Source organism: Phyllostomus discolor, chromosome X (assembly GCF_004126475.2).
Source record: "Phyllostomus discolor isolate MPI-MPIP mPhyDis1 chromosome X, mPhyDis1.pri.v3, whole genome shotgun sequence".
Classification (NCBI taxonomy): domain Eukaryota; kingdom Metazoa; phylum Chordata; class Mammalia; order Chiroptera; family Phyllostomidae; genus Phyllostomus; species Phyllostomus discolor.
The window spans coordinates 101,334,781-101,344,810 of record NC_050198.1 but is presented as its reverse complement, the minus strand read 5'-3'; the positions used below and the strand labels follow the sequence as shown (position 1 = coordinate 101,344,810).

The 10,030-nt window shown below is 37.0% G+C and overlaps 1 protein-coding gene across 2 annotated transcripts; it reads left to right on the top strand.

The window, feature by feature from the left end:
- The first annotated feature begins 3,028 nt into the window (after window positions 1-3,028).
- ITM2A (integral membrane protein 2A) lies at window positions 3,029-8,879 on the top strand. Of its 2 annotated transcripts, none has more exons than XM_028523018.2 (6): window positions 3,029-3,302; window positions 6,624-6,755; window positions 7,012-7,209; window positions 7,458-7,568; window positions 7,812-7,962; window positions 8,119-8,879. In XM_028523018.2, exons 1-6 carry the CDS (start codon window positions 3,192-3,194, stop codon window positions 8,205-8,207), a joined length of 792 nt encoding a protein of 263 aa, XP_028378819.1. In that variant the 5' UTR covers window positions 3,029-3,191; the 3' UTR covers window positions 8,208-8,879. The 2 variants fall into 2 exon arrangements, with proteins under 2 accessions (XP_028378819.1, XP_028378818.1); XM_028523017.2 differs by having other exon boundaries at window positions 3,032-3,305.
- The last annotated feature ends 1,151 nt before the right edge of the window (window positions 8,880-10,030 follow it).

Below are 10,030 nucleotides of genomic sequence, written 5' to 3'. Positions count from 1 at the left end.
AAGCAGTAGATCCTCAGTAAATATTTTATGAATAAGTAAATGATTTAATGGATGGCTGGTATCACAGATGCCACTAATAACCTTATTTTTGTGTGATTAAAATTTTGGTAATATCAGATCACCAAAGAGAGTTTACATCATTGCTTGGCATTCAGTTGTATGCCATGTTCCATTTATCCCAAGTTGAGATAACTTAGTTTTTATCTGGCATGTGAGAATAGGGAAGTAGTCATTTGTAAACTTGAATGGTGAGCATTCAGACACGATCAACCCTGTGAGCTGAAATTAGCATGGCAACCCGATCCCCACAGTTTCCAAATACAAGAAAGTGAGAGACATTGATTCTAAGAAACAAGAATCTGTTGCCGGGAAAGAGAGAGTACAAGGAAGACTTTAGCCCATGAAAATCATGTTTTAATAAATGGAAATATGTCCCCTACTGGTTTCAGCCCAATAAGCAAGTAGCAGATTATATTTTTAAATAAAAAAAAAATTGGGAACTATTTGCCCTTCCTGAAATGGACATTAACAATGAGTGTTGTTGCTACTTTATGGTTCTAATACAGTATTACTTATTTATATTGAGAGGGCACCAGCCATAACTGCTAACTTATGTCCTGCATCATACATGTCCAATGGCAGCAAACACAGAGAGATATTGGTGATATTCCTAAAAGATGACATGGCATAAGCAAACAGGCAATGGCCAAATCTTTCAAAATCCAACAGAGAAGTTAGATGCCAATTGGTGTAACTATTCCCAAGAAGTATGACTTCAGATATTTGGTCTTAAGCTGCTCTAGAAGCTAAAGAATAATTGAAGAATTTAAAAAATAGATTGTTCTTATAACCTTGAAACATGGGTATGTTACAGACTACAATAAGAATCCTAGTGTACCAACCATTTCACTCTCCTATACCTTCATAACTGAAAAGATATATTCTCCTCCATTACCCTAAATTATCCTCACAGCAACAGGATGAAACTATTTCACCATTAGCCATGGCCAAGTGGTTCAGTTGGTTGCAGCATCATCCTGTTCACCAAAAAGTGGTGGGTTCAATTCCCAGTCAGGGAACATACCTGAGTTGCAGGTTCAATCCCAGGTGGCGGCAATCTCTCTCTCCCTCTCTCTCTCCCCCTCTTCCCCCCCACCTCTCTCTCTCTCATCAATGAAACACATCCTGAAGTAAGGATTTTAAAAAATATTGGACCATTCTACTGAAGAAGAAACTAAAGTTCAAGGAGATGAGGTGACTTGCTCAATGTCACATACACGGCAATTATTCTTATAGTCCTTGATTGTTACCAGAGTTTTAGGTCTATCTTAAAAATGGATATAACCCCTGCCCTTCTGCCTGACCACCTTTTAGGGAAGATACACTAAAATATGACATTATACCCCAACTGGCACCTTGCATTTGATAGGTAAATGTGTAAGAGAAACAGTTTGTTCAGCCATCTGTATGATGTGGATAACAGGGCCAGGCTAATACAGACTCTAAAGTGATACATCACAAACGTGATTAAAAACAGAAGGTATCTGTAATGAGAAACATCCTAGGATGTTGAGATTTCCCCAGCTTACACCAAAGGTTGCCTGATAAATGTTAAATATAATTGGCATATTGGAACAAAGAATAAGTGAAAGAACATAAGATACCAATATTTTTAAGCAAACTCAAATCTCTGGCCATATGTAAAGCACAGGCTCCCCACTGTTGCCCTCCAACTACCTTCTCATCTGTGGCCTATCCGAGAAAATGAAGACTGTCTTCACAAAGCTCCCACAGTGGAGACAGGTCATAGACTTCAGTGTAGCCTCAGTGGGAAATCCTCCAACCTGGCATTTCTTGGACAGATGGGTGGTGACTCTGATATTCAAGTCCCTTTAATAAGTATATAAGTAGATGTGGGATTCTCTAGCACAAGGTAGACCCTTTTTTTCTTTCTTTTTTTGCTGAGTATCACTGCTTTTGCACAACAGACCACTCTCCTGTCTTTGGCAGCAGGACTATTTATAAACTCTTTACCACTACCAGCCCCAGTCATCAACCTCCAAAGCATGGATTTTACAGGGTGAGGTTCTCTATCAGTGTCACCAACCGGTAAGAATGCATTGAGAAGAAATAGCATGATTACACTGGCTGCACGTGTAAATGTTCTAATAATGATTTATAATTCAGCTCTTTGAGATTATTGTTTGTTTTCCATCAGAGCTGGGTTAGCATCTAGCTAAATTCTGTATCCTTCTTGCACACTTCCACCTCCCTAAACACATAGGTACATTCATACTCCTGCTTTCTTTCCTACAGATTTCACAGCTGGTGGCTGAAGAGAAACAAGCTCTGGGCTGAATTCTTACTTTGGTTTCCCTGACCAGGGCGAGTGAAAAGATCTGGATTATTTCAGGGACTTAATGTGAGTTTTCCATCGTCTTCTGTGTCTCATCATGTCTTGTCTGCAAATGGGAAGTGGAAGAGGTATGAGTCCTATATTTATGATTTATCATAGTTCTAGTTTGGGAAATTAAAATTACAAAACAAACACCAAGAAAGAAAAAAAAAATAAGAGAAGGAACCAAGTAACTATAAACGGGCTTCTGTGTGTTCTTTAAAGGGAAGTTATTATTATAAAGAAAGAGAACAGTCATAGAACTGTGCTTTTCGGACCTGGGTGGGTGCAGAGCTGAGGAAGCTTGGGTTTCCGCCAAGTTAGAGTTCCCGGCCCCGCGGGGGGCCGGGCCCAAGTTTGAGAAAACATAATCAAGGGTTAGGGGCTATTGTAACCTGCACAGAGGCAGAAAGACACGACAAGCAGGGTTCCTTCCTGTCTTGTTCTTATCTGAGGGTGCAGACGGTGGGTGTGAGCATGCCTGGAGTGCAGGTGAGGCATGCTCAGCCCCAGCGGGCCAAGGGCTCTCCTCTTGCCTCACTGACAACCCCCACTCCCATCCCAGCACTTGGACCCCCTCCCGCTCCTCCCTCAGCCCCTCCCTGGGACCGCCCACGGTCTCCCACCCAGCTTGGGAGTGCGTCATAAGTATCCCCAGACTTGGGCTTGCAGCAGCAGAAGGCAGAGAAGGGAGAAAGTAGGTGCTGCTAGGTCTAGCGCGATCTTCTCCACTTCCAACCTGCAGCCCAGGACGCTGATTCGAGCCGCGCCTTACCGCGCAGCCCGAAGATTCACCATGGTGAAAATCGCCTTCAACACACCCACGGCGGTGCAAAAAGAGGAGGCACGGCAAGACGTGGAGGCCCTTGTAAGCCGCACAGTCAGAGCTCAGATCCTGACCGGCAAGGTAGCGGTCCCCACTCCAATCCTGACTGCCTGCTAGGGTGGGGGAGATGGGAAAGGGGTGGTTTGGGGGGGGGGGGGGGGGGGGAGAGAGTGGAAAAGTGATAGAGGACAAAGTGAAAGTTGCTCCTGTGTTCCTCAGCCGCCCCCTCTGTGCTTTCCCTCAGTTTGATCTGTCTAGTTGCTCCACCTTCCGCTTGCCATGACCCACGCCCCTTAGCATCCCGGCACGTCGTGCCACGTTCCGTCGGTTCTAGCCCACGCTGTACATCTAAGGGCTATGTTGGAGCGAGTTTAACGAGAATCTCTGGGACCCAAAGTCCCTACGGAACTTGTACGCAGAGGCTGGGGATCAATGAGATGCACACTGCCCAGTCCCCAGCTCCAGGGGCCCACACAGCCTCCACAGGGGCGGAGCTGACACTCAGGGTGATCAAGGGCAAGAGATTTAATTCTTCTTTCTTTCCTTTTGACATGTATGAACTTCTGTGTATCTGTCTTTCTAGGATTCATGAGTGTTTGTAGGGGTACGATGGGATAGACAAAAGGCCGCTATGACTGAAAGCAAAATGGGTTAGGGTAGTATGTGTTTGTGACCGCCTGTGTATATTTTCAGTTTCTCCCTGGTGTTAAACATTCTGTGAAGGAGCTGTCAAAATTGAGGTTGCTCTTACAATTTGGGATGTTCACAGTATCCTCCTATTTGCAAGATTATTGTACGTTTTCGAGGTGGAATTTCCTCAAAAAAACACTCTTATGTAAAAAAAGAAATTTAGTTTTTTAATATACATATTTTTTTCTTCTTTCAGTGCTTCCTTTTCGAGCAAAATCCCCTCTAGCCCTCCTCCTCCATAGAGAGATCTGTCCCACATCCAACTTTGTAATTTAAGCTTCTGCCATTGCCAGGAACTGAGGGAATTCCCCCCCTCTCCTTCCAATGTTAGCCATTATTTATTTAGTTGAATTTCTAGTTCCTTTAAAAATCTAATATGTTTTCAGTCTTTGTAAACTATTCCTCATTTTCCTCAGTAAAATCTCAATGTTAAAAGACATAATTGTATTTTATTCTCATTCTGTAAAATCTGCAGTGTTGGATTTTGTAGATCTGCCCTAACTTGTCTTGTTCTTGCCATAAAGTTTTAATTTTTGTGTTCACAGTTGAGATTTGAAAAGTGTATTGACTGAATCCAGAACCCACGTATTAAAACTGATTATGCATACAATTTGAAATGCTAGTGTGCTTATGAAGAATTTTTATCGTAGAAACTTTCAATATTTAACCAAACAATCAAACTAGCTTTTGAGTATTATACATTTCAGAACTCAAAAGTTGCATCCCCTTTGCATTGTTGAGGTTTTGATTAAATGGCAGGTCAAATATGTAATTGTCTTACTTACTTTATAAGTGAAACATGGCCAGATTTTTGGGAGGTGTAATTACACTTCAGTACTTAAATATAGCCACACAATAATCTCTTTTTTCCCTCACCACCAAAAACTTCATGACTTGTAGTTGGATTCAGTTAATATAGAAGTAATATTTCTGCCTAGTCTATGGTATGATGAAGAATAAACAAAAATGAACATTTGCACTATGATTATATTTTTCTGTTGGGTGTTTGAGAAGCTCTCACTATAAGACACTGATTTAATATTTGACAAATTATATTGTGATCAGCTTATCAGGCTCTGAGCACAACAGAATAGTAGGTCAACAGTTATGTACAATGACTTGAAGCCCTACAAATTTAAATGAAAAAAAAATCTTTATTTCTAGTATGGGAGAAAATTATATGAATTTGAGGCTCTAATACTTAGACTTTGCTTAAGGAGAAATAAAATTGCAGCGCAAATTGCTCTTTTCATATCTCAGTGATGAGAAAAAAGGGAATTATTTTCTCTGAGATTTGCAAATTAAGTCATTTTGTTTCTTATAGGTAAGTCACTTCATCTTTCTAGATCTCAATTTAATCATCTAAAATATAATTTCTAAGCCTCTAGCTCTAGATTACAATGATTTGCAATCATAATATATAGTTCTGTCATTATAATGTTAATCTTAGGTTAGTTTTTTTAAATTAAAGTAATTTAAAATTTCTGAAAACTATTGAGACAAGGAAAAGCTTTCAAAGTTTATAGAGTGTTAATGGAGGGTTTGACTTTAAACAAATTTACTTAAGAAAATGTGGATACCAAGTTTCTTTGAATTTTAAAGAAAAACCATTTTTAGACAAACCAGTTAACAAATAACCGCCTCTCCTTAGAATCCGTACATTTATTTTCACCGTTAATGGAAGATTAATTAGGCCCCATAAATATTATAGTAGTTGTCATGGAATAGAGCTAATAGCCCTAAAAACTAAACCAATCCTGTTTACATACCAGTCTGCATGATTTAGCCTCTGATTGTCAGAGACTAGATTTGCTGACTTCATTTATTCTACCCTTGAGTAATAACACTGCTTAGGGTATATTGTGACATTTAAGAATGGGATTGGAGGACTTTTTGGTCCACTGCCTGGGGAAAAGTATAGAGTTGATCAGTTACTTCTTTGCTTTGGTTCCAATTCTTAAACAAATAATGAATTTAACAGAATTTTACAGTCACTATTACACACAACTTTTGTATGTCACTATACCAAATGCTATATTTTAAAATAGAGTATTTTGCCCACAACATGGAAAACATTGTTTCATTCATGCAATACACAGCTATAAAACATTGAGTGACATTAAGAAGCATACTTTCTCATTAAAATTAGGAACATTATGAACTGTTTCTTGCCTCCAATATTTTAACATTTAAAATAGGGGCAAATGGCATATACCTGCCTTATAGAACTCTTCCTATAAAAAGTTAATTTTAAAAAAAGCAGATTCCTGAAAATCAGTTAATAGATCAAAGGATATTAACTTACATTTAAGTTGGCAACCAAGTTGATTTACAAAAATTAATAAAGAAGCATAATTGTATGCCAGAAAGAGTGATTACATCATTGTACAATTCCCAAAAGTAATGACTTCCATTTATTTAAAGAGGATAACATTGCACAAATGAATAGTTATTTCAGCTGATTCTAGAAGTGTGTATTTTGAAATAAGTTAATATTTATATTTGGGTTTGGAAATGCCAGGAAGAAAATAAATATAATTAGAGATTTTCATATGTATTAAACATCAGAAATTGTCTTGAAATGATTTTAGGCTAAGATAACATCTTTTAAAAGTATCTAGGGTTCCAGGAGAGGTAAATTATACAAAATAGCAACTATGTATCTAAAAGCGTAATCTGGTTTTTGTTTTTCTTTCACTTTTTAATAAATAGGAGCTCCGAGTTGCTACCCAGGAAAAAGATGGCTCCTCTGGGAGATGCATGCTTACTCTCTTAGGCCTTTCATTCATCTTGGCAGGACTTATTGTTGGTGGAGCCTGCATTTACAAGTATTTCATGCCGAAGGTAATAATAATTACAATTCTTATAATTTGGATTGCTAATTGCTATACATTTAGCAGCAACTTAAATAATTCTGTGTTCCTTACCAGAGAAATGAAGATTTAGGGAAAGATTTCAAATTACCTTCAGTTTATTAAAGTGTAATCAACAGCCTTCACCTTGTCAAATAGTACAATAAATTCATATTGACATGAGAAATGATGCAGATGTCTTGGTGGTGAATATTAGAAGGTTTTAATTCTTCCTTTTTGTCTTTTAGAGTACCATCTATCGTGGAGAAATGTGCTTTTTTGATTCTGAGGACCCAGCAAATTCCCTTCAAGGGGGAGAGCCCTACTTCCTGCCTGTGACTGAGGAGGCTGACATTAGAGAGGATGACAACATTGCCATCATTGATGTGCCTGTCCCCAGTTTCTCTGATAGTGACCCTGCAGCAATTATTCATGACTTTGAAAAGGTGAGTTTCTCATTCCTATAGGTATTTGTGATTTTTCTATTTTTTCTTAATTCATTTATAAATATTAAATTTTTCCATAACTGCACATCTTCATCTTTTTTTACAACAAAGCATTGTTTGTTCTTTTGTTACTAAAAATACAATAGTTAATTTTGAACAGATGTAGCTGCCTATTCTAATGGTATTTGGAAAATCTGCAGCATTGATACTTTTTACATTAATTATACCTTTGCCCTGCTCCCTAACAGGGCATGACTGCTTACCTGGACTTGTTGCTGGGGAACTGCTATCTGATGCCTCTCAATACCTCCATTGTTATGCCTCCAAAAAATCTGGTGGAGCTGTTTGGCAAACTGGCGGTATGTATTTTGGATGTCAATTTTTAATATAAGCATTTCCAAATAATTTGCTTCCTCATTTAAAAAATTAAAAATTTGAGCCAAAAAATTTATTTCATTTAAATAATTTTCAAATAAAAAATATGCTCTGAACCTAAAACTGCTGTAAAATAGTTTATTTCAAAAAGTATATCTGCTATTGATAAGGATTTAAATAGTGTTTTAAAGAATTTCCCATTTCAGTCTTTTTTTTATTATTTTTAGAGTGGCAAATACCTGCCTCACACTTACGTGGTTCGTGAAGACCTGGTTGCTGTGGAGGAGATTCGTGATGTTAGTAACCTTGGCATCTTTATTTACCAACTTTGCAACAATCGCAAATCCTTCCGCCTTCGTCGAAGAGACCTCTTGCTGGGTAGGCAATTTATTCCTTCTTTCACCCTGTGTTATTGGGACACTGAAGGAAAATGAAGGTGGATCGTGGGGAAAAAAGTGGAGAGTAAATCTACATGTGTTTGTAGTTAACACACAAAAATTAAACAGCTACTTTTTGGTGTGCCTTTTCTCACAGGTTTCAACAAACGTGCCATTGATAAGTGCTGGAAGATTAGACATTTCCCCAATGAATTTATTGTTGAGACCAAGATCTGTCAAGAGTGAGAAGCGACAGAAAAAGAATTCTTTGTAATGAGAAGTCAAAGATTTACAATATGACTTCAACATTACATTGTATCGGATACAAAAGATATTTACTCATGCATTTACTCTATTCCTTATACTAAAATAAAGGGGGGGTAACCCTACTAACCACTGCAAGCTCTTGTCAATTTTTAGTGTAATTGACATTGCTTGCTTGAAACTGAAATTAAATAATTCTTATGTTTTTCTTATGAATTTATAGGGTTTAGTTTTCTGAAAGCAGCATGAATGTCACCTAACATTCTGACAATAAATTCCATCCTTTGTGTTCTTTGTTAAGTACGATCTTCACTCATTCACAAGGTAGAGCATGTTTTAAATTTAAATATTTAAATATGTTTTTCACCTTTTTCTGTAAAGCATGTCAAATCTGTTATCATTGTTAAGTTTCAAAAAAGTTTTGTGGCAACTTCCTTGAATTTAAAAATTACATCTTTGCATTTCTTCTTGGCTCTCAGTAATGGGTATGACTTATATGTGAACATTTTTTATAAGTCATTTTCACTAATGCAGTTATTCTTTATCTCTGATATCTGTATTGTGAAATCCACAAAACTGTAGAAGTGCTAAATGCTGTAAGGAATTTAGGTTGTATGAATTCTACAACCCTATAATAAATTTTACCACAATCAACCATTGTTTCTCACTTTCAGTATACTTTGTATGAACAATTAGCATTACTCATTTAGCTTGGTGTAGCTGTAATAGATCTAAAATTATGAGCTTAACTCTTCCCTTGCTCCCACCTTTACCATTTAAAATTATAAAATCATATATATTTTACTCCTCTTTTGATATTATATCAAGTACTCTTTTGTAAATACCCCATAATTAGCATGTATGTAAATTCAACTATTTTAAGAGCCTCAAGACCATAGCAATTTCAAACTTTTTTGGGGGGGGTGTCAAAACATTTTATTGAGGGTCGAAGTGCTTAGAGGACAAGATCCAATGTCCTCAGCCTGGCCAGGATCTCCTCAGCTTCACCGCCACCAATAGCTCAAACTTCTTAATATGTGTTTCTTTCTCATAAAAAAAATAATGAAATACACCTATGATAGATCACTAAGAAATAATTTTGGAGATGATATTGATGACTTTTAATAACTTTACATGCTGTGATCATTACTTATTTAAGAGTATAAATTTCCTGCAAAGGGGACCAATACTTTATACTCTGTCTCTTGTTAGGTTAAAAATTATTCCTGATATCATTGACCACTTGCTGGTTGTGACTACTGATTAATTTCAGTAGCCAAAACTGTACCTAGTCAAGCCATAGCCCTAAATACTTTTTCCAGAAAAGAAAATACACTAACTACATTTTTAGAATTATTTCTTTTAATTTTTTCTTAATTTTATATTATAGTTTATATACAATATTATTTTTATTAGTTTTAGTTGTACAGCATAGTAGTTAGACAACCATGTACATTACAAAGTGATCTCCCAATATTACCAGTATCCAATTGTCACTATACACAGTTATTGCAAGATTATTGACTATATCCCCTATGCTGTACTTTACATTCCAATGATGATTTTATAACTACCAATCTGGACTTCTCAATCCCTTTACCTTTTCATCCAGTCTCCCAATCCTTCTCCTCTGGCAACCATCAGTCAGTTCTATGTATCTATGAATCTGTTTCTGGGTTTTTTTTTGTTCATTTATATTATTCTTAGATACCACATATAAGTGAAATCATGTGGTATTTTCCTTTCTCTGCTATTTCACTTACCATAATAACCTCTAGGTCCATCATTGTTGCAAATGGTAAGGT